At 46.2% G+C, this 24,724-nt stretch overlaps 1 protein-coding gene across 9 annotated transcripts in view; it reads right to left on the minus strand.

Annotated features, from left to right (window-relative positions):
* The window catches only part of TEAD1 (TEA domain transcription factor 1), a 262,390-nt gene that overhangs the window by 54,494 nt on the left and 183,172 nt on the right, over positions 1-24,724 (minus strand). For 4 of the 9 annotated variants that reach the window (XM_024757060.1, XM_024757059.1, XM_024757057.1 and 1 more), the window contains exons 3-10: positions 22,107-22,171; positions 19,694-19,756; positions 19,542-19,604; positions 6,566-6,577; positions 5,653-5,787; positions 4,476-4,522; positions 3,516-3,577; positions 2,413-2,537 (exon numbers count right to left, since the gene is read on the minus strand). In XM_024757060.1, the coding sequence (XP_024612828.1) occupies positions 2,413-2,537; positions 3,516-3,577; positions 4,476-4,522; positions 5,653-5,787; positions 6,566-6,577; positions 19,542-19,604; positions 19,694-19,756; positions 22,107-22,171 (572 nt within the window). The remainder of the gene's footprint in view (positions 1-2,412; positions 2,538-3,515; positions 3,578-4,475; positions 4,523-5,652; positions 5,788-6,565; positions 6,578-19,541; positions 19,605-19,693; positions 19,757-22,106; positions 22,172-24,724) is intronic. The other 5 variants (XM_024757058.1, XM_024757062.1, XM_024757061.1 and 2 more) reach the window with 3 other exon arrangements.

The following is a 24,724-nucleotide window of genomic DNA, read 5'->3' on the forward strand; positions in this document are numbered from 1 at the left end:
GTGGCTGGCTGTGCAGCACTGGGCCGGCCCCTCCTCACTACAGCGCCCTGAACAAGCAAGTGCTCATAAATGTTTACAGAATGGACTGAATGAATCTGCCAGTGATTCACAGTGTGAAGCCCAATTAACACCAACAACAGGAAAAAGAGGAACTGGTCATCCTGGGCCCTAACAGGTCCATAACTGAGGAGGACAGTTACAATATGAGGGGGCTGCCATAGGCTTTTTAAATTAAAAAAAAAAAAAATTGTTTCGTTTTTTGGTGATAAAACATTATATTGAGTCTTGTAACAAGGATAACAACTAACATCTTGGGACTTCTGCTTCCCAATGTCTTGGAGTTCTATTCCTTAAAAAAATGGTCAGAGAGAGATTTGCTGATACAGGAGATACACAGACTGAAAACACAATCCAAGAGACCTTCACAATTGGTGATGGTTCACAGTAGTGAAGAGAGTACACGGAAATGGAAGATCTGAACTCCTGGTCCTCCTGCTTATTGGCTAAATATCCTAAGTCATTTAATGTGCCTGGGCCTCAGTTTCTTCATCTGTACAATGGGGAAAAAAAGAATGCAGTTCACCAGCACGTTGAGGACAAAATGAAATAACCAATGACAATGTACTCTGCGAGCAATGAGGTGTCATACAAACACAAGTTACAGAAAGCAGAAGCACAATCTGGGCCAAAAGCCCAGTCTTCAGCCAAAGAACCATCTACACTTCTCAGACAGAAGAGGAAGAAAAGGAAGGTAATCTTTTTGGTTGTTTATTTCAATGCTCCCGCAGAGAGGGATTTAAGCTCTCACCATCACCCTTCTTGTAAAGCCACTCAGACACTAGAGAAGAGGATCCAGGTGGCCTTCTCTTCCCTGTTCTCAATAATCTCATTTTCCTTGACCTGCCTCGATGGGCCCAATGACCTACTCTACAACTCCTTCTTCATTTTTTCCTAATTTTGGAGCAGGCTCTATTTTTCCACCAGCTCCCAGCATTCACAATTCATAGACAGAAATGTCAGGGGGCCACACGTGGGTTCCCGAGTCTCCACTCTGATGACGGCTGGCGGAAACCCCTCTACCTGTGGGGTCTCCCCCATCCTACCATAAGAGGCTTTCCAGCGAGCCAAAGTACAAATACTCCCAGGAGAGGTCACCTCCAGATGTCTGTATCCAAGTTACTTACAACAGACGGTGAACTCATTCATGATGATTTTTCCTGGTAACAGAATGACAGCAAGGGGCAAATACCCAGAGAGCATGGCACCTGTGTGCTTTTGGTAGCCCCCGAGATCAGCAGGGTGGGATGAGGTACAAATTATGGAAAGGAGTTGGTAAAGCTCCCAAAGACAAACTCATGATTTCTTTAGTTTTTGACTTGGGCTCACCCACACACAGATGCAATGCTCATAATCACAGCCAAGGAGTGGGAGGGAAGAAAGGGTCTCAGGCTTGTCGGGTGGGAAAGATGGGAGACTCACATATGCAGGGGAAATGGTGGGCCTGGCTGAGAAACAGGGGGATGACGGGCACTAGATGGGCGGGGAAATGGGAAGGAAGAAAAGCGACAAATAGAGTCCAGATGCCAATGTTCTTGGTATTTATGGAATTATAATGCATCACATTCTACTTCAAATTACTTAAGTACTACTCTGTTACTTCTCCTTCAGAAGGTAGTGACTTGCTATCTTGAGAAGACACAGCTTTGAAAAGAAGTATAGAAAAATGGCTAAATGTTTAGGCTTGAGTTTTAAAGACATGAGTTTGTTTGTTTTTGTTTTTCGGTACACGGGCCTCTCACTGTTGTGGCCTCTCCCGTTGCGGAGCACAGGCTCCGGACGCGCAGGCTCAGCGGCCATGGCTCACGGGCCCAGCCGCTCCGCGGCACGTGGGATCTTCCCGGACCGCGGCACGAACCTGTGTCCCCTGCATCGGCAGGCGGACTCTCAACCACTGCGCCACCAGAGAAGCCCAAGACATGAGTTTGAATCTCTAATCCGTAACTCTGTGGCTATAGGGAAATGATTTAACCTCTCTGTTTTCTCATGTACCACAGAGCACCTACCCTTATGGGGTTTTGTGAGGGTAAAATGTGATCCTATCTATAAGCTTTGCACAAAGCACCAGCCACAGGGCAGGGCTCAAAACATGTTACATTTTACCACGTGCAAGAGCCTGTTGAGGTCCTTCGCTACAGCTCCAGCAATCCTTGGAGTTCGCAGTCCACAGCATCCATAACCATTTAGCTCTAAAGTTCCACGTATTTTGTCAACAGAAATACCTTTTCTCTTAATTGAAGGGCTGTTCCGCTATCCTCCACCAGGTCTGCTTCACACAGGTTACCTGTCAGGCCTGAGGGCAGGGAAAGAGGGGCAAACCCTGGGTTCAGGACACACCTCTCTGGGCACACTCACCGAGTCTGGGTCTCGCTGCTGTTCGAGGAAAGCTGAGAACTCCACCAGGCGGAGTTTGGTTGTGCCAATGGAGCGGCCCTGCCAGGCCGGGACCGAGGGAGCTGGGGCTGACGCAGGCTCAAACCCTGAAATACCGATCGATCGTCACCTTCAACCTGGCCGCTCACCTCCCCTCGGGCCTCAGGCCAACCCCGGGGCAGGGCCCTACCAGGAGGAAAGGCCAACAGGCCCGTCCACCAGAGTCAGGGGGGAGCTGAGCCAGGCAGTGGTGGGTTCTGGTGGAGGAGCCCAGAGGCAGGGCCAGCCGGAGAAGCGCAATGCACGTGGCGGCTCTTTCTAAGGCCGGCGCCAGCTCAGGTTAAGGGCTGTGGCGTGAGGACACCTAATCCTGGGCGAAGGGGCCTTGCTGGGGACCACGACAAGAGTGACGAAGAGTGGAAGCAGGTGCTGGCAAAGATCTCCTGTGAGACAGGAAAGACAGGCAACAAAGACCTCCTATGCTCAACCACCTCCTTCCCTAAGACTGCAGTCACCAGCACTGTGGAGTACTCTCTTGGAATGCTCCATGGTGCTGGAGCAGAGGGTGACGAGCAAATGCACGGCAGCCTGGGGAGTCTCTAACGGAGAGAGTCCCACTGAGCCTCTGTGCCTGCGTGTGGCGGGAGGCAGGCAGGCCGGCTGGGTCCCCGGTTTCTGGCTGGGTTTCCGTGTAAGCGCTCCTTTAAAAAAGCGTGCTCGGAATTGAAACGCACTTCTCTGAGAAAGGGTGAGTAAAACCCTATCTGCCCTCAAGACTGGGACTGCCCGACATGGCCTGTTTATGATGAGGGAGGAACCACAGCAACTTCCCCTTCCAAGGATGACCCAGGGTCCTGAGTGAAAGTGATCAGCCTTCCTGTTTCTTTAAAAGCCCATGAGAAGAGCTCTCTAGAGATGACCGAGGCGAATCAGGACCTGGGAGGGGACACCCCCCTGACCCTCCTGAGCTCCGGGCTAACCCTGCCTTAAGGAGGGTGCCGGCAAGGAGGGGGCGTCCATGGCTCTGCAAGTGAGGGAGGGTGTGCAACTGTGGAACAAAGCAAGAGGGTCCCGCAGAGACTCACCTGGAATGGGAGCTGTGACCGCTGGCTGGATAGGGTAGGCCTGTTGCACAAAGGGCTTGACGCTGGAGACAGAGGACGGAGGAGAGTCAGAAACCACGACTGCAGCAGCGGCTACTTCCCAGGCCTGGCCTTGGCCTCCCAGGGCTAGGGACCCACCTGGGGGCCTCGCCACCGTAAGGTTCCCTGTCTGCAGGTGGTAGCACAGCCCAGGCAAACCTCTGCCAAGACAGAGACCCAGGTATGCTGTCCATTTGAGACGGGCCAGCAGGCTGCTGGGGACCAAACCACCAAGCCTCATGCCAGTTCCGGGGAACGAGCTGGACAGATGTCAGTCTGCCTTGCACATGCTGTGATATCTACCTCGGAACCTCTCCTCTGATCCCTGCAGAGACCGAGGTCAGTGGTCACCATCTCCAGGCAAGGATTGGGACGTTTCAGGCTCTCCTTCTCTGGGCCAAATAGCTCTAGAGAATACATGGGCAGGAGTTCCTTTCTGCTTTTATCCCTAGACTGCCCTTATCTTCCAGCATACTGAGCTTGCTTCCCTTGCCCTCAAAGCATCAGTTAGGACTTTCTATCAGCTGCCCCCACTACAGGGAAAGCCGGAATAAAATGGGCTATAGGATCACCTCCACTGCCCTCTCTCAAGCAAGCACTTTCAGGAGGACCCCAGGCTCTGCCCCCCAAAGCCATGAAGGGATGGAGCCCCTCCTCCTGTTGCCAGCTGCACGACCACTAATACTTAAGGTGGGAGTGAGGTGTTTACACATCTCCCGGATCTGAGCAGTCTCTTTCCTGCTATTGGCCTCAGTAGATAACAATAGGGGATGACTTCGGCGATCTCAGGTTAATTCTCCCTTCTCCTCCAAGCCTGCAGGCAGTCTGGTGCCAGGAAACCTCTACCCGGGGTGGGCTGTGACCAGCCCCTAGTTGCCATTGCTGGTCCCTCCTCAAACTTACTCTTGTGAGGATCCAGGCTGTCCTGTTTGTATCATTCCCGGCCAGAACTGGAAGGCAAAATGCAAAAAGCTTCAGGGTTATGAGTTCACCTCAAAGCACTGCTCAGGACGTCTGTGCGCTGTAATCTCTGCTAAGGACAGTGGGTTCAGACCATCCACCAGCTGCAAAGTGACCTTCCCTAAATGCAGACACGGTGGCTGCCCTGCAGAAGATCGCAACCTACAGCTCCCTCTGGCTTTTCTTCCAGAAAATCTCCTGGACAGCAGGGACTAGGCAGCAGCTCTTCAGCGTTCACCTGACACCCAACTGAAATCTGGGTGCACTGCAGAGGGTTCAAAAATATCTCATCTGACTGCTTTACCCATGTGCCTACCCACCCTTCTCCTCCTCCCTCCATTCTGAAATGTTTGCTGTGTAACGTGCCTCCACAGCTCCCAGCACCGGGGAGAGGACACAGCTCAGAACGAGAGGCCAGGAGCTCGGAGCAGCAGCAGAGACGCCTCCTTTGCTGTGAGCTTTCCTGAGCTTTCTGGTGCCCGCTGACTGGAGGCCTGCTGGAAAGGCAGTAGGATGTCAAGGGAGTCAGAGAGCCCTGGGTATGAGTCCTGACATCACTAACCATGTGATCATGATCAAGTTACCCAAACTCTTGTTCTGTTACTAATTAACTCCAGTTTTCTCATCTGTAAAATGGCAATAACAGTAAGAGGCATTTAAGATTATTTTGAGGATTAAATGAGATCATAACATTAAGCTTCTCAGCCCTTGGCAGGTGCAAAATGAAAATGATAATAGAATACTTCTGTCCCTTTAGGAGTCAGTTGCCATAAAGTGACTCTGAGGACACAGGAACAGAGACCAAGGGCCAGGATTAAAATGATAGAGCTGAAGAGGCAGATAACAACCTGGAAAGGCACCAAAAAAGTGATACTTAATTCCATGTCTTCAGGGACTAAGCTCCTTCCCTCTCCTTCTCCCTCTCTTACTCTCCCCCTCTCCCTCACTCCATGCTTTCTTTCACCATTTTGCACTCAGCAACAGGGCGCCACAAAATGGTCCTTACCCTCTCTTACACCTGACCCAATTAACAAGAAGTGCCAGGTGGATGGCTTTGTGCTTGGCCACGTGGACCCCATGCGCTCAGGGGCCATCATTATGGATCCACCTCATGACTTACCCCCGGCGCCCCTGGGAAGGTGGGGCGTGGAATCCCTGGCAGCCCCAGCTTGTTGTGAATGGCAGTGGCTGATACGATCTGGGCTGACGACATGGCGGCCATGTGCTGCAGGGCCTTATCCTTTGCAGTCTGATCCTTGAAGGTGACAGTGACACACAGAATTAATACACAACACATGGCTACCGGGCAGCTTAAACAGGCACAGCCATGAGCACAGGGACTAAAATACAGTGCCACAAAAAAGGCCGAAAAAGCAAACATGCACAGATAAATAAACACAGCCAGAAGGCTAAAAACACACTCAACCTACTGTAACTCTGAACATTTACTGAGAACACCCAGTAGCAAGGTTTAAAAAGAAAAAAAATTTTAATCCATTTTCCAACAGAATGGGAAGCCTCTGAGAAGAGTGGACAACGTATTTATTTTTCCAGCTTCCAAAGGGAGATGTCTCCAATTACTTAACAGACTCAAGGAGAGGGGGAAAAAAAGGCCCTGCTTTCAAGCACACAGATGGGGAGGAGGGTGAGAGAAGAGGCGTGGTTGTGGATCTGGGGTAGGACCATCGCAGAGTGCTGGGAGGCCCGTCTGTGTGCTCGGCCTGGGGGCCCTGGCAGACACCTGGTGGGGAGGCTCAGAAGCAGCGGGGCGGCGGGGCGATGAGGCAGGGCGATGACGGGGCCAAGCAGCATGCTGGCGGGGGGCATGCTTTCTCAGGTATCCCCGCCTGGGTCAAAGGCTAGACGGGTTCTTTCTATACCCAAGGACACAGGGGATGCTACCAGGTAAGTGGTTTCCCCTTTTCCGAAAAGGGTCTTTTCTTAAAAAGCCAAGGCTGATAACACACAGCTAGCCAAAAAGTCTGCCAAGCACAGCTAAAGTACAGAATACTCAATTTGGTGAAAATACTTACCATGCTTGTTACCTGGATACAACAATAAACAATTTGTTAAAAGGAATGCGTTACAAAGGCAGGGTTATTTTTCTTCTTAGTTAAAAAATATATACGTATACAAACACATGATACTTGGGTACAATAAAATGCATAGGAGTGTGGGGTTTTTTTTTTCACATTTTAGGAGAAATGTGTGACCCAGGTAACTATCTAAAGGGCAATTATCAACAACCGTAACTCCCAACTCCTTTGAGCTGGTTCTGAGGCTTCCCCAGTACAGATGGAGAAATGGTCAGGCCCCTGGTGTGGGACAGGCCCTGATGGTGGGGCAGGGCTTCACACTCAGTAAACATATCAAGGGTCCTGGCTGCTTGCACAATGTCTATACAAGCTATCCCAGGCCCAGACTCCATCAAAGCAGGAACAAAATGGTGACATCAGAGTAAAAAGAGCACTCTCCCCAGCTGTCATTCAGAGTTCAGACAGAGTGAAGGTCAAGGGAAGCTTCAGGCTAAGACACTGAGTACCAGCTGAGAGGTGGCTTCAATGTTTACAGATTTACCCAAAGGTGATGAATAAACATGCTGAGGTGCCAAAGGCAAGGCCAAAAGGAGGGGGGGAAATCAAAGCCTATAAGACAAGTACTAGAGGGTTCTAAGGAAGATCAATCAGGTGCTCCCAAGGTAGAGACGCCACTTTGCCCCATAACTGCCAGGAGCACCGTGTGAATTTTCAAGACGCTTATATTAACCCTTGAAAAGGAGCCTAACGTTTGCATAAATATTTCATACACTTCTCTGGCTCTCAACTGAAAAAACGAGCCTCATCTAACAGCTATTCGGGGATACACATGGTCATAATGAGTATCTGTAAGGGCACTGCTGCAGCTGAATGACACCAGGAGGGCTCCGGAGGCCTGCAGGATTATTGGTCCCCGGAGACTGAAGTGATGCCTTTGCTGCCTCTGGTCAGATGGCATTCTTCGAGTTGAAGTTCCATTTGCTAATCTGCTGAACGTTCTAACCTGAAGCCAGCTTTCTCAGGTAATTTTTAAAGGCCTGAAACATTTCAGACACTGAGATGCCAGGAAAAAAGGCAAATATTGAAGTCAGTGGAATTTTACGATAAACTGACTGTGTGTGTGCAAATGCCCTACAGCCAAACCGGGCCCGACACATACAAATCTCAGTGAGCATCAGTCTACCCTTAGCTGGTCCTGCAGTTCCACCTGCCACCTGCCCCGCCATCCCCTCAGAGGGTAACCCTGGTATAATGAACAGGAAACCTGGCTCAGTCACACTTCCTTCCTTCTCTGTCAAGAGCACCTTGACATCAATACAAGCTCATGGGTTTCTCTTTGGACCAGTCACTTTGGACCCCAGCCCCCAAGTCATGTAACCCTTAATAAAATGGTATCAATACCCTCAAGGAAACCGAAGGAATGGCAGAGGTATAACCACAGATGCCTTCCCCAACGAGCTACAAGCCTTACAACCTGTCCAGGGCCCAGGCAGGGGGAGCTGAGAAAATGGCAGCCCAGGCTGCTTGTCTGCCTGGCCGATGCAGACTGTACAGAATAACTACAAAAGAGCCGTGGGCTTGGCTCTATTCCAAAAGTACGTCATGGGGCCTCTCTCAGACCTGAGACTTCTGTGTTTATGAAATGCTGATGACAAGGGCGGTTCTGCTTGCCCAAATACAAAGTGCGTCTGTGCACACTTGGGTGCGGTGACCAGGAATCATTAAGTCCAGGTCCACATGGAAATAAGTACCTACATCTCCACAACCCACTCTTACTCTATTAGAGTTGCTTGAGATGTTTCCCTTTGCTAGGCTGATTGAAAAGTTCTTCAAAACGTTCACGAAAGTTTGATACTTTTCTTTTCTAACAGGGTAATCAGTCAATGAGGAAAGGAGAAAAGTCACCACCTTTGCTGTTTATGTCACATAGCTCCAGACACTTCAGAATACGGTCTTTTTCTTTTGTTAAATAAAGTCAGGTTTGACTCTCTTATTACCCAGCATTCCACCAGGTACCCAAATGAAAACAGAAGTTCAGAAGCAGAAGAGCAAGTCAATTGCTGCGAGCACATCAACTTGCTCTATGCCAGTAAAAGGCGTACGTGCTGGGGAGTCTGGAGACCTGGTTCCAAACCTGCCCTCCACCTGACATTAATGGGCTGTATTACCTTGGGCAAATCACCTAACACTCTAATTTTCTTCAACTACAAAGGAAAGAGTTGTACTTTATTTTCTAAAGGTCTTCTGATTCTAAAAGTATTCAGAGCTGTGAGTTTAACATCCATTATAAGCAAATACATCTTAATACAATATAGCTGAAAAACCACTAGTGAAAAGACAGCAGGATGTTAAAATTTGGGCAGTTCTTGGCCACCTGTCCTAATAGAGAGAAAGCCAAGTGCAGAGAGGAAATTTTATCTCAAGTAGAGGTTCTTTCTGCACTTGACCTACCTATTTGAGAATAGGCAATTTCCTACAAATGGACTAAAATGTCTACACCAGTTATTTCCTACTTTTTGTAGTGGTGACATTCTGAGTACTCACTTAATTTTATAACATCTCCCCTCTACCTATGATATACGATGGAAAATTAAAAATTTTTGTTTAAAATCTAAAGTAACCCTGCAGATAATAAGCACCACCAGGGAGATCTTGAAATCAGAACTGAGAGACTGGCTATAGGCCTACTTATCCTGAAGTGGGAGTACAGAAGGACACCTAGCTGAGAGATTTCAATTGAAGGATGTCTAAGTTGTCACTTTCAGCCTAGAGATACATGCCTGGCTTTGAAGAAATTATAACTCTCAGTGTCAGACCTGACTAAATGGCATCTCTGGTTCATTCTAGTCTAATATCCTGGACTTTTAAACGTTCCACTCTATCATCACCACCTACCCCCAGAATAAAGGGGGGTGTGGGTGGGGGTGTCACTAATCCATCCAAACAACAGTAGCTTAAGTAAAATCAAAAATATATGCTACATTTGTACACCACATTAATTTTATTCTAAGATGTTTTCACACGAATATTTCTGGGATGTGGAAGAGATTTACAAAGGATGAGCACATTGTTTTATCTTGAAAAACTGTTAAGTCAATACTGAGTTATCGTCTATGATGTCTTAGATTACAGAAAATACTGAGTGTATGCATGTGTACATACGAGTATGCACGAGGAAAAATGTGTCCTAGGAAAAAGCTTGGACAACTTCATATTCACTCCTTATTACTGATTTTAAGCCCTTCTATTCCTAAGATTATAAAGAATAAGGCCATAAAAAGCCGAAGTGGGGAAAGAAAAGGCATATCTCCCTTATCCAACCAAACCCAAACTCAAACCCACAACCTGGAATGTGGAAAATATTTATGGAGCAGGAAACATGGGTCTAAGACTGTTGATGGAGTGCTAAGAACAAACAGCCCATGCGACCTGAGACTGAGGGCAGACGAAGCACTCCAAGGCAGGGTGCACGTCTCAGTACCCACTCGACTCTCTTCCTGCCCCATTCCTGGCATACCGCGCTGTCAACGGCCTCACTACCTCTGCCACGCGGGGTCCAGCAGGCCATGGCAGACATAAACTTCTCAGCCTGAAGCCTTTCAAACTGTTATTGTTACTAAGTAAACAGGCTTTCATATTTCATGAAGCAGAGCAAGGCTGCCACTACCACTCTGGGATCAGCTGACTACCTTCCTCTTGCTGCTGAAATGTACACAATGTTTGGAAAATGTCTTCAGGTGATATCCATGACAGGAAGGCAGCCTATCACAGATGCACATGGCTGGAGTGGTGCGGTCTTCAAACTCAGGGAGATTTTATGAATCAGTCTCTGGAAAGTAGGGGACCCTTGCTCCCCCCTCTCTGTTTTCTCAGCTTTTAAATATTCTGGGGAATCAATTATCTCATAATTTTTAGGCATTAACCATAAACACATTTTAAAGATAATATAAAATGGCACATGCTTGCATGTACTATATTATAGTGGCTACATATGAAATCTGAATGAACAGCATACTAAATCAATATACTCCTGCTTATTCAGGGGCCATCATTTCAGAACTTAAAGACTCCAATCTAATTTCTTCATATGGAAGCCCACCAATACATCAGGAAAAATATGTACAGTCAAAAATAAAAAAGACCATGGATACAAAAACTTCTGATAGCTATTAAGTGTTCTTCTCCAAATATACCTCTCTCAGCAATATAAAAATATAGCACATGAGAGGAAAGACAGCAATTTGCTTGCAAAATCACTTTTTCAGAAAAAGACAAAACAATACTTCCCTAAGAAGTAATTTTGCAGATGTTGTTTCTAATCTTGCACTATGTGGATTCACATGACCTCTGCAATTATTAGCAGTAGCCCTTAAGCAGATAAACATCATAAGAGTCTATGATGGCTTGGAGGAAGGATGGAGGGCACTTGAATTTTTCTAGCCATGATCTCTAATTTGCTTATTATTAGAGAAAGCAGGAGTAAATACAAAAGGGCCTATTTCAGGCGGGCAATGGCTAATGCCAAGGAGAGAAGGCCCATTCATGCTTCTCCTGACTTGACATGTAATGAGTAGCAATTAATTCATCTTATTGTATTTCCAAATGCCAAAAACTCCATTCACATCAAAGAAAAATTTTTCAAGGCTTTTACCATTGTCCATTTTTAAATGTACTGTTCTATATTTAGTATTTTATAATTGTCAATAGTGTTTCCTTTAATTCTCATGTGGGGCTCGGCATCATAAAGGACTGCAGACAAGGATCTGTGATTTGTAGGTGTGCCTGATGACTCTCTACCAGGAAGTCTGGGATTTAGGTCTGCTAATGCCAGGTCTGGGTGTTGGGGAGAAGGCACCCACTAACTTTAGCCCCTTTCCCTGTGAGGGACAGTAAGAGGCAGGAGGCAAATCTCCCCTGAAAAGCCAGAAAGTACCAGCTCCCACCACTCATCTTCTCTGTTTCATTCGAACAGGCAGACACAATGAAAATAGGGCTCGGTTGAGGGAGACGATGCAAAAGCATCTCGAGTTAAGGCAATGAGCCCTCATCCTCCACCAGCGAGCACTCTGTAAGGAGGCAGCATGACAACACAGCTTGCTTGGGCTGTGGTGCCAGATAGCCCCGGGATCCAGTTTAGACTTGTGACCCTGGGTGAGCCCCTTAGCCACTGCAAGCCTCTGCATCCTCACTTGCAAAGTGAGGACAACACTCACCTTCAAGAGTGCTTTGAGAACCACATCAACCACTCTGAGCACACAGTGCCCACAGCCTCGCCATTCTGTGGACGTGCCATCTATGGGGCCCACACGACCGACCATCCAGGCTCAAGTCACTGGAGAGCTGAAATGCTTAGGAGCCCTGGCCCTGAGTACATAACCTCTGGGCTCAATGTGATTGAGCACTGTTTATATTGGAGGCCAGTTAACAATGGGATTTCCCTAGGAAGGGATAAAAATGTAGAACGAGGCTGCTTCTGTTGTCCTTAAAGAGAAAATCCAGACCTGGCTCAGCTGACATAGAAAGGTAAATGTATTCAGTCTCCTAGTTTACACTGTAAGTTCTGTATCATCACACCGTTGATGAGAGGTTCTAATTCCACCACATCCAAGCACAAGAAATTAACTGCCTCCAGTCTTGGTTTTAACCCAGCTAAATTTTAAAAAAGGTAATGAAAATATTGCTGAGGAGAAAGAGTACATGTCATGAATGCAAAAGAACTCCTTGAAGTTTGGGAGATGCCAGGAAAGGCGGTGTATCATTTCCCAAATCCTGCAGCAAGGCCAAGTGCCTTGGTGCTGGCGTTGAGACAAAGGAGGTGGTTGTTTCGGGCTTCTTTTGCCTTGTGTACTGCTACCAGTCAACGCCTGAACGAGCAAAATGGCTCAGAAGGCCATGGGGAGCACCACTGGATGAAGTGCAGCGTGTCTTCCCCGTGGACAGGCCCATTCCTGGATAGAATCAGTGGTGACACAGCCAGGATTCAACAGTGTAGATGCAGCAAAGCCCCAGCAAAGTTCTTGAACTCCTCAAGAGAATTAAATCAACAATTTGAACTTTAAGCTCTCTGCTTACTGGAAGGAATGGCAGGTTGGAAAGAATGGCCTGCTCAGAAATCAAATCACAAAGGCCACCAGGGCGAGAACGAAGAAAATGGCCCCGGGGAGCACATGGAGCTCGTAAATTAGTCACCAACGACTGGACACAATCAGAGAAGCTCAGGCTTTTTTCTGCTCTACTGGGATGATGCAATGTCAGCAAGTACAGGCTTTTCTTCAATACAATCCAGAGCTTGACATGAATACGTCTATTGCCTAAGATGTATTCCTGCTGAGGTTAGGGCAGAACAAAGACTTCCTTTACTCTTAGCACTGTCTGGACTCATTCAGTCACCAAAACACACCCCAAACCAGAAGCGGCCTGGTCCACCTTCAGGGGAAGGTGAGGACAGTCCACAAAGATGAGGACAGTCCACAGTGTGGTGGTGGCCTGCAGAGTTTGGCTGTGGCTCTCACAAGCCTTTGAAGCCAGCAAATAAAGGACCACCTTTTTACTGCTATCAGGGAAAGGAGGCCTCTGGGCGGGGACTGGACAACCTCCCAGGACAAACGAACATATAGAGACTCAGAGCAGGAAACTCTAAGTAGGAACTCTGAGTAGGAAAGAAGAGACTGTTTACAGCGCACAGAGAACATTTCTGCAGTCTTTCTACATGCTGGGATAATAAATCCATGGAGCTTAAAAAAAAAAAAAGCAAAAACAGTTAACCTTTTGATGAATTAATGGTGAGTGAAATAATTCAAAGTACAGAATCATGTCTAAAGTTGCAGGCCAGGCCTCAGTCTGTACCACGCAAAGTCTTCTCAGACGGGCTGCTGCCTCTCACTGCTCAACTGCAGATTCCAATGAGGGGATAAACTAGGGAACAGGGGGAGGTGGAAGATAACACATGAAACCGGCATGGGCAACACGGCTGTAGACCCAGCTGGTGACACAAGGTCCAAGGGAGATTTCTGAGTCAGCATCTGTGGAATTCCTCAATGCATGTTCCATAGACCTATAAGCCACCTGCATGCTGTAATTGCACGGATCCATCTTCTACTTTATAACTAGAACCAGGCACCTGAAGAGTGGTGGGCCAAGAGGGTCTTGTCTGGGCAGGGGCCAAGCATGTGGTCCTCCCATCACAGAGAAATGACTCTGTTCTAGACCAGCGGTTATCACACTCTGACTTGTCTTTTAGACATTTTAGTCAAGAAAATTAAAAAAAAATAAAAGTATATATTTGACGTCCAATATTCTGGCACTCTGGCCACAAATGCCTTGCAGTTCCAATCCATCTTAGGGCTTCTGAATCTCACCTGCACTCTGCTGGCCCCTTCACCCTTTTCCCTACTGCCCCAGTCTCCCTGCTGATGGTTCTTGGTCTCTTCACATCGTTCCTTGACCTCTTCAACTATCCCCTAGTTTTTCTTGCCCCTTGCATCTCTCTCCTGTGGTTGAAGTCTGTGTCCAAGGCCATCCCAAATTTTTGGCCAAGTCTATCCTAGCTCAGGCCAGGATAAACTATAGAGAAGAAGTCTCAGGTTGGTGCCAATGGCTTTAGCACAAGTTCATAGTAAACAATGGGTAAAAATCTAGATTAGTTTTAGGATAAGGGCCAAAGGAGAAGAGATAGTTTTCACTGGATTTGATTTTCTCAGGGAAATACTAAATGGCAAGGAAAGACACTGATGGTGGGGGGCTGAGATTGACTGAGGAAAGACAGTAGGTAGAGGAAATGAGAAAAGGTAAGAATAATGTTTTGCCATTTGATTTCTTTCAGTTAAAAAAAAACAAACCTTAAAGGAAATATAATGAAAAGAATCATTTCTGGCTAGTACAAACATGAATGCTTAATATGTCATTCTCTGTACTAACTTTTTGGTGTATTTAAAATTTAGCAACAAAAACTTCAGTTAATTTTGATGTACACTCTCAGTTAATGGCCATTACTTTAAGAGAACCCGAGCTTTAATAATGTAAGTTTTTTTTTAATGATTTTAATTCTTTATTATCTATCTATCTATCTATCTATCTATCTATTTATTTTGTGGTACATGGGCCTCTCACTGTTGTGGCCTCTCCCGTTGCGGAGCACAGGCTCCGGACGTGCAGGCTCAGCGGCCATGGCTCACGGGCCCAGCGCTCCACAGCATGTGGGATCTTCCCAGACCGGGGCACGAACCCGCGTCCCCCGCATCGGCAGGCGGACTCTCAACTACTGCGCCACCAGGGAAGCCCTAACCTAAGTTTTAAATGCTGCCTTTGAAAAGTTTCAGTGTACAGTTTTCAGACTTAATAAGAATAGAACTTTTAAACATAATTCACTCTTTAAAAACAATGAGCAAGAAAGAGCATGCAGCAATCAGATTGGAGTGGAGTGGGGACCAGCCGAGGGTGACAATACGGATGGATAAGAGCCACGGAGCAGGGCCCCAGGGGTGCTTGGTCGGCCCCTGGTCCAGGCCCACATCTTGCTCCCTTGGCTTCTTAGAGCAGCCCCTGAATTAGCCTTCCTGCCTCCAGCTTTGCCTCGCTCCACGCTATCCTCTAAAAATGGTTGGAGGGATCTTTCCAAAGCATAACTGTGAACGACCCCTGCGTGTTCCCATGCTCCTCAGGGGAACCTCACCCCTCCAGTCTCACTCCTCATTCCATGCCGCCAGCTAGATGGGTGTTCTTCATGGTTCCCCCAACCCCCCCACCCCCATTATCTGTGGAAATTCTCTACCTTCCTCTATGCTTAGTTCTACTGGAACCCCCTCCACGGGGCTTTCTTTAATTCCCCCACACTCAGAATTAATCATCCTTTTCACTGCGTGGTCTTTGCACTGCTCTGTTAAATTTCTACTGCAGAGCCCCCTAGCTGGGGACAATCCACTGGGAATCTTGTATTTTCCCCAAATGTGGCCAAAAATAACAGAAAGAATGAGTGTTCCCCCAAAACAGAGACTCTTGTGTATTCAACTTTCCACGCCCAACATCTACTAAAGGGTCTAGAACACATGGCTTCTCAGTGGAACCATTACTGGACTGAATTAAGTAATCATTTCTGCGCTTTTAAAGTTCAAATCTACACGGAAATCTTAAAACTTTTACTAAAACAATTTTGTTTTAAACGAAAATTAAAATCCACACACTTTGGGGTGATCTGGCTCACAAACAAGCACTTTGAGAACCAATGCATTTAGCAGAAGCATAAAGCTGACCTTTGAAACTCATCCTAAGAGATTTTCAAGAGCGTGACTTCTGTAGCTAGGATGACTCATCCACAACCGTGACATGAGAATAACCACTCTCTCGAGCCTGTTTTCTTCAGAAGGCTACGGCAGAACAGGCTACGGAATTTAGAAAATGTGGGCTCTAAGTGGGACCCCCAAGCTGTCCCATAAAGGCCGGAGGCACGGCTGAGAGGCGGGCACTTCCTTTTCCTTCTGCCTAAAGCAGTGTGGGTTTTCAAACCTTATTCAACAGAACCAGCCAAAGAGGCCACTGCTAAGGATGAGAGAGTGTGAGCTTTAAATAAAACAGCTTTTACTCTTTTATATATGGAAAATTTCGAGTAAGATTTCAATCTGAAATGTGAGTTTTGCTGCTTAAAAAAGGCTGGAAAACCACTAGCCTCAAGAATTCTCCTGCACCCTTCCCGGGAAAGTGAAAAGGGGCTCACAGGCAAGAGGGTGCCCTCGGAAGCCACACCTGGCCCTGGCCCTGGCCCCGGCCCCAGGTGTGAGCAAACCACTTTTTCAAACCCCGAGGGAGAACAGGGAAATGAAACTTGGCTTCAGTCTTCACAGGAGGGCCACAGGCCTCTGTCCACCCCAGAGAACAGAAATCCTTTGACTTCAGAGCATGCGGAGAAATGGCGAGAAGCCCGGCTGGCAAGGCACGGCAAGGACAGGTCCGGAGACGGCCAGTCAACGGCTATCTCCTCCAGGAAGTCTTGCTGCATCGTCTCAGACAAAGCACGGCACCTGCTGTGAGTCTGGATACTTCCTGCCACCCCTACCCCTGCTCAGAAGCTATCCTTGCTGTCGACTTCAACTTCTGTAGTGAGTTTATCTCATGAGCCAGTGTTGGGAGGCCAAGAAGCCAGAGGCTATCAGCCTGACCCCACAAGGAACTCGGCGAGGATGCTCATCCCTGCCTCCCGAGAACATTAGACTCCAGAGCTGAACAAGAAAGTGCAGACAGAGAGAGGAGTTCTATCCTCCTACCACGCCAAGGGGCCTGAGCCCGTTTCCTGGTAATGGCTGGCAGGAAGGTTAAGGAGGGCATCTTTAACATAAAACGCCTGTGGGAGGTGAAGGCAGCAGGATATCTGCAGGCAGGTGGCAGCCAGCCTTATTCTCCTCAACTGTCCTAACTCCCTCCGAGTGGGGACGCAGCAGCTCTGCAGCCAGGAACACATCACCCCGAGATACTGATGACCGTCAATCCCAAATTAGGCCCACATCTTGACCGATGGCTCAAAGTTTAAAAATCTTACTTCTAAAATGTAGTGGCTGAGGGACTGTGGGAAGCAAGCCCTGCACGCCCAGGTCCAAAGGGGCGTGAGGGGTGGTGACACGTTATCTACAGTGTGTACTGATGAGAAGCCTACTGCTTGAAATCCACTTCAGCCTCCGCTACAGGAAACCCTGTCTGGAAGAGCAGTAGTTTAGGATTCAGAAAGTTCAAATCCTGACTTCGCCACTTCCTATGCTGGATGGCTTTTGGTGAGTTAATTAAACCTTTGGATCCCTGGTTTCCTGAATATTACTCTTGAAAATGTGAGAATGGAACTCACTTTGTAGTGAGCTTACATGAGAGAACACACAAGAGGCCCTGCACTGCACTAACTCCCGTCTTTCATGCCCAAACTCAGCAGCACACTGTCCATACAGCTTGTCTCTGGGATTGCCTACACATTTAACTTTGGCTCTTTCTGCGAACACTTATCCTACAGTGCCCTATATTTCACATTCCCATTTCCACGGCCAGCTCTGTGAATAGAGGATTGGTTGTTAACTGCCCACTGTGATAAGCGCCATGCCTGGAACACTCGACTGGTATTAGCTGATGGGAAGAACAAAGGCCTCCATTTTTCCAAGAGTAATGAGGTAGGGAGGAAGGAAAGGAACTGTAAGAAGATGGAGGTGGTTCTTGGAGATGAAATGCTGAGCCAGTTGCTACCCCACTGCCTCTGTCTCTGCCTCTTCTTCGTGCCCGCCCCAGAGGAGAGTGGTCCAGGACTGGCTAAAAGTGGGGGGAAGTCTTTTTGTAAGAACAAACACAAAAACGACTGTGTGTTGGTATGTATGTGTATGTATAAGATAATGGCAAAACTGTTTCCATTGAGGAAAATTTGTAAAGTCACCAAGAGAGAAAAAGAGTGCTTGTGGAATCCTATGGGGATCCCCTCTGACCGGGAGAGCTTTACCCACCATTTACAGGGCTTTCGGTCCAGGGCCATGTGCCCTGGTGAGCATACAGGAACCACACAGTGCAGAAATAGAACAATTCATAACATCACAGATGGAAACACAAAATTGATGTCTGTAAACTTCTTTGTACATCATTAATCCGTTAGAGAAACTAGAAACAGAGTGAGAACTTGAGCAAACACTGGGGTAGTTACATCCACATAGAAAGGACTGCACCTTTGGTTAAAAAGCAGGAGCTACGAAGTTATTTTAGTCTTCCAACTGCTCAGCCAGTGCAACTAAAAGCCAGCCACCATCAGCCACATGTGTGAGCGAGCGAGCCAGCATGCTGCCCACTGCAGAGGGCACCCCAAATGCGCCTTCCTGGTCGCTAGACCTATTTCACAGTCAGCGTCGTTTGCATAAAAAATGTTGGAGGCCTTTGGGAAGGGTCCCAGTGTTCACCACTTGGGGCTGTGAAATCACACTTTGTCCTTTAGTTTAGAACAAAAACACAAATTTACTTAATGTACGGGGCGGGGGGGGTGGGATCAGAACAGAACCAAAAACAGGCTTGTGGGAAAGACAACAATATGGACTACAGATTCATTTTTATTATAAGGTAAAGCTCCTCCATGCAAACTATAATCCCTTTGCATTTCTCAAATAGGGCATTGTGGAGGAAAAAGAGTCATGTATGTTTTACTGCAAGTTTTGGAACGAGAGAAAATAGGGAGAACTTGCATTTTTAAGTCGTCCATGCCTCTGTTTTTTCTATGAAATATATTTTAAAAGACTGGAAAATGAGGCACATGTACAAAAAAAAATAATAAACTCAAGTATAAATGGAATTGCAAACATGGATTTGATCAAGAGCTTTCCCATCTCTAAGACCTATCTTTTTTTTAAGCCCTCACCTCAAATTTCTTTTTTAATTAACAAAGCCACACACTTAAAAAACATTAAGCAATGTGGAAGAAATCTGGCAGAAAATACTCTCTGTTGGAAGAACTCATGAAAAATTACATGAAGAAGATGTATTTTTCATAAGTACTGAAAATACATCAGAAGCACAAATTAAAATAATTTCTAAATTTTTTTCAAAGTAATTTCATGATGGCCACTTGGAAATGATTCATTTATAATTTCTACACCAACTTTACATCTCTTTGACTTTTTTTCCCTCTCCTAGCTCAGGGCTGCTTGGTGGTTATTTGAAGGGTAAAAACAAAATCATGTTTCTGTGCTGAAAAGTTATCAAGACCAGCTCTCTGCTGCATTTGCATTGTTATTAGGGACACACACACACACAAACACACACACTCTCTCTCTCTCTCTCTCTCTCTCTCTGAGCTTAATGTGAGGCTAGTACAGAAACAGAGAGATTAGACACAAAGAAATGTAAACAGCTCTCACATGCGAGGAAACTAGGTTACCAGAATCCCAGCACCAGGCATTCACCAGTCACCATGGAAAACAGGAAGTGAGATGCATAGCAACCACAAGCCAAAAAGCAGGAAAGCGCATACCTTTAGCTTGGAATGAAAATCACGAGATTTCCTTCTGGCAAGAACCTGAATGTGACTAGACACCTGCAGGGTAGGGGAAGGGAGGAAAACAAAGGAAAAGCCTGTAACCATGGAGATGAAAAGCCCCCTACAACTGGGCAAGCCAGACGTACCTTAATGGCGGCTTGAATTTCTCGAACTTTCTTTCTTGCTAAGACCTGTATATGACTAGACACCTACATTGTTCGGGTTTATGAGGGGAAACAAAACAAAACAAAACAAAACAAAAAAAGGAAATCAAATATAAAATCGCTACTCCTTGGGAGGGTTTCGGGGTGGGGGGGGTGGGGAAGGTTATTTGCATCTCAACAAAGCTCTGCAGTTAGGAATACACAGTCCCAGCCAGACACCAAGCCCCCAGCGCTGCTCTAAGCTTTTCAGACTGGGTCATCACTGCAGTGACTGGAGTCAGGATGAAAGTTGAAGCTAATCTTAGTTTTCTCACCCAGGAGAAATCATGGGCACGGGATGAGAGGGGGAGAGTGGGGTTGTTTTCTTTATAAAATTAAAAAGGTGGGAGTAGAGGTAAATGAAAATATTTATAGCTTCTCGGTATCAGGAGGGAAAATCCCTTTTTCTCAATTTAGAAGAGACTATCCATAAATTAGCACGTTCCGCAGAATCAAAAAGCTGAAGCTGTAGGTTGTATTCTGATCTCATTAAGAGCTCTGGATTCTGTAGCAAATGTTAAAATAATACTGACATGTAAATTAGATCTCAAAGAGAAATGGAAAGACCCAGTTAGCAGAGCTTTTTTTTTTCCCCCCTTATAAATATCTTTAATCCTTCCACTCTTTTGGGTATTGACTGGGCGCCAAGTGGATTTGCATATTATTACAGAGCGAAAAGTGTGAATACAGCCAGCCAGCCATCCTGTTAAAAATCTGGGTTGGAAAACCACACGGATTTGCTGAACAACAAATTCACATTGGAGAGGTATCACCAACTGCCGCCTAAAAACATCCCCGGGATGCCGGGGCGTGGAAACCAAGCCAAGCCAAGCCCGGCTTCTGAAACACAATGATTCCACTGGGTAAACAAATTTGCATCTCTTTCAGCGGGACCTGGTTAAATTTAGAAGTGTCCCCCCAATGAAGGGGTTGGGCACATGACCAGAGCTCACAGACCAGCAGACAGCCCAGGTCCAGCACCTTCAGTATGCTGGGAATTAAGATTTGTCTGTTTCAGAAATTTAGAACCTCCCATTTAGAAGTTCAGCAACTGTGAGGCCATTACTTGATTTCAAACACTCTAGCCACCCTAAAAACAGGATTTATGATAACAAATGAACCTCTTATCTCTAACTTTGTCTTCGAGTTTCAATTTGCTTCTGCATTTTTTTTTTTTTTTTTAAAGTACGGAGAAGCAGGAACTCCCCCATCCTCTTCACCTCTCCATCCTGCTCCTGCTTTCACTTGTTTTCACCAGAATTTTGTTCTGATGTGATTCTCTGACTTGCTGAGGGCCACAGTGGGGGGAATATCCACTGAACAGACAATGCCCTGCCTCTGAGCACAGGCAGGAGGCCACCTGCCTCTGTGCTGACTCAGCAGTGGGCTCCCGGCTGGGGCACGGGAGCGTTCCTGGGGAAAGCTCTCCCCGTCATAAACACTCAGGAAAACAACTCATCACTGAGCAGAGGACTGGAATCTGCTGCTCAGGTTTAACGAGACCACAGTTGAGCTCGCCTTTTGGTTTGATTATAGTTTTTAAAATTCATGCCATTTCAGTCAGCATAGGTCAACATTAACATATACATATATACTTTTTTCTGTTAACAACTCACCCATGAGGTTGGTTTGATGGTTTTCCCCCCTTCCATTTCTTTCTTTTTCTGTTTTTTGTTAAACACTAATTTCTCATCCGTTCCAGTTCTGAACTGGGTCAGAGATTTGGGCTGCTTTACATCAGAAGGAATGAAGAGCGCCAGAACGCTGACAGAGGGCAGAGGAAAATTCCTGACCCTGCTCTGCACAAAGGTATTGTAACTTCATTTCAGTCACAGCAGCTACTGACAAAAAGCCATAGCTTAAGGAGCAACAGTTCCCTGGACGCACATCATTCAGCCTTATATTCCAGCCAATACTCGTGGCTGCTGGTGTTACTTTTTCATCGAAATGATGACTAATATGTAATTGTTCCAGGATTTTACAATGCGCAAAATCTCAAAATTTCATGACTTGCAAAGTTTACCTGCACCTGCAGCTTTTGCAATGTTTGCAGATGCACAGTTTCGGAAAGAAATTTAAGTTTTACGATACAGTACAGGAACAGTTCATACACTGTCCTTCGCGGTGAAACTTTCCCACATGTGTATAGAAGGAACTCCAGAGACCACATAATAAAAGGTCACTGAAATGATGAACAGTGAAAACTGAGCCAATTTCAAACACCTACAACATTGACGTCCTTACAGGGAACTCCAATCGGGGGCTCCTAGGAGCCAAAGCACAGACAGCCACTGCAGCCAAAATGCCTCCTTGGGCCATTCACTAACATGCACAATTTCCAGGTCGGTTGTTTTACCTGCTTTCTGGTCCTCGTCTTCCCTGTCCTGAGTTTGATGTATCTGGCTATCAATTCATTCCTACCTGAAAGAAAGAAGAATTTACAATAAAGTAGGTTACTTTGGGGTGAGGCGGGGGAGGGGGGGGGCCTCTGAAAAACTAAGAATAGAATTCAGAATCAGGAGTTTTTGTTGCAACTGTAAGTTTATTAATGCTAGAAAAATAAAAAGGACAATCGTTTGCAAACAATATTTCCTAGGAGAAATTAGGACGAAGGGAATTTAATTATGAACTACAGTCAGCAACTGAGGAGAGAAATGTGCCTTTTAAAAATGTGCCTTTGTGTTTGCATGCTTGTCCCTAAACGGATGGTCACTTGTATAAAAAACAAATACAAGGATTAGTGTGGGAGTATACAGACCTGGTTCTGTTCCAGTCTTATTTTTCATATTCCTTCTCACCCAGGTTTCTACTCAGAGTTAGCTCCAGTTAGAGTCATAAGAGCCACGAGAGGATGAACTGCTCTGGCCACGGAAACACAACGAAAAGAAGCTACAGTATGAAGACAGACACCCCCCTAAATGTAGTCACTGTGCCAGTAACAAACTATACACAAAACCGTCAGCGCCCAAAAAAAAAAAAAAAAGACTCAACCTTTTCCAAGCTTTATTACCTCTGGGGGAAAGAAAACGCCTTAAAGTATAAACAAATACCTCTGGTCCCTACTCCAAGAGACTGAGAAATCTCAAAGAGACGACCTGAACTATAATATAATGGGAAACTACACCCCCAAAGCCAAGTGGGGAAATGTATTACTAATACTATATGAAATATAAACGCACTCATACGGGACACGTGGGTCCAAACTGCCACTATAATCATCACGGTATTACCTAGTGGTCTAATTTGTGTTTGCCGTCTTACTCCCCACACATACTGCATAGCTGAAGACAGCAAGAGATTTTGTTTTGTTCCCCAAGGTCTCCCCAGCACGCAGCACACTGCTGGGCACACAGAAAGAAGAAATGAGGAACTAACACAGCCTCTGGTGACAGAGAGTACCACAAGCCCCAGACCTCCCCAGCAGAGTAAAGAACTGGCGGCCCTGGTGAGAGTGTCTTTATGGGAATCTTGCCTGAGAATTCTAAAACCTCTCCCATCGCTGCCTAGAACATTCCTGTAATTATGGCTCTGTTCTCCACCTGCCCGTGTTAGGACCGTGCAGGATATGGTCGTCACTGGAAGGCAAGGGAATCGTGGAATCTTGGGACTGGGAAGTACTTCTGAGTCATCCTTTCCTACCCCTAAAAGTCTAAGTCCTTATGTAAGCCAGCACTTCTAGAATTAAGGAAGTAGCCCATGCTATCTTAAAATATACTGAAGAATTAAAAGACCCTCCTTATTTGAGGCTTCCTGTAACTTTCATCCCCAGATTCTTTTTGTTCCCCTTAATAAGAACAAGGCTAGTTCTTAATGCACATGACTGCCTTTCAGATATTACTGACAGCTTTCAGGTCCTCCTGCAGTTTGTATCCAGGCTAAACCTTTCCTGTTCCTTTGTTATCTGTGATAAGCTTTGGAACACTCCCATATCCATCCTGTGACCATCCTTTGTCTAGTTTCCTTTCATAGCCTGGAGCCCAGAACTGTAGTCACCTCCCTGGTCTTAAATACTCCACCTCTGTTAATGCAGCCTAACACTGCACTAGATTTGGGGGGAAATCACAATAAACCGTCAACTGATGTCAATTTGAACTCTTAGGTCTTTTTCATATGGCCTCATTCTCAGATATATCCCTACCCCTGTTCCCAGTCTTTTCATGCGTAGTTGGGATTTTCAGATCCAAATACAAAATGCTGTGTGTATTTCTATCACACTTCATCTTATTAGATTAAGCCTGTCATTCCAGTCTTTGAATCTCAGATCCTGATTCTGTGACTGAACTTACCCTTTAACCATAGGAAAAGGACCTCCAAATTCAGTTTTGAGGACTGCTTCTCAAAGCATTCTCTTTCAACTTTTGAGAACTACCAATATCCCCTGTAGTGTCATCGGGTCTACTTCTCCATCTCTCAGATGGTTGTACAGATTTTGCAATTTGTTTCAAAGGCTGGCTCACAGCAGAGCCCAGCTAGGAGTGCCTAATTACCAGAAGCCAGACCTAAATGACAATGTCTGCAGCGGAGCCAAGCATCCTCCAGCTCAGGGCCTCACTGTGCACCCTGTTCAGAGCTGAGTGGCCAGGACGAAATAAATCTAGGGCTCTGAATTACATGCAATTTCATCTGGACCTTGTCCAGATGGGAAAAACGTCTCCTGCCGCCCCCCATTTGCTTATTTTCTAGGAAAGCAGACAGAATAGCTCGATACAAGTGGCATACAACCTATATCACCAGTTTTTAATTTCTTATGGCATTTGGTTGAATGAATGAGATCAGTACCTAGGACAGCCACGTTTGACTGTGCACCCTGTGGTTTATGCAGTGGCATAAACAATGTCAACTCATAATTTGATTAAAATGCTTCTAAAGACCACTACTTCTACAAGAAGACCTCATTGAGCATCTACTACGTGCTGAGCGCTATGCTACATCATTTCATGGAAAGCTGGTCATGACTCTCATGTCCCTGGTTCT

This window comes from Neophocaena asiaeorientalis, unplaced genomic scaffold (genome assembly GCF_003031525.2).
Source record: "Neophocaena asiaeorientalis asiaeorientalis breed wild unplaced genomic scaffold, Neophocaena_asiaeorientalis_V1.1 scaffold504, whole genome shotgun sequence".
Taxonomy (NCBI): Eukaryota; Metazoa; Chordata; class Mammalia; order Artiodactyla; family Phocoenidae; genus Neophocaena; species Neophocaena asiaeorientalis.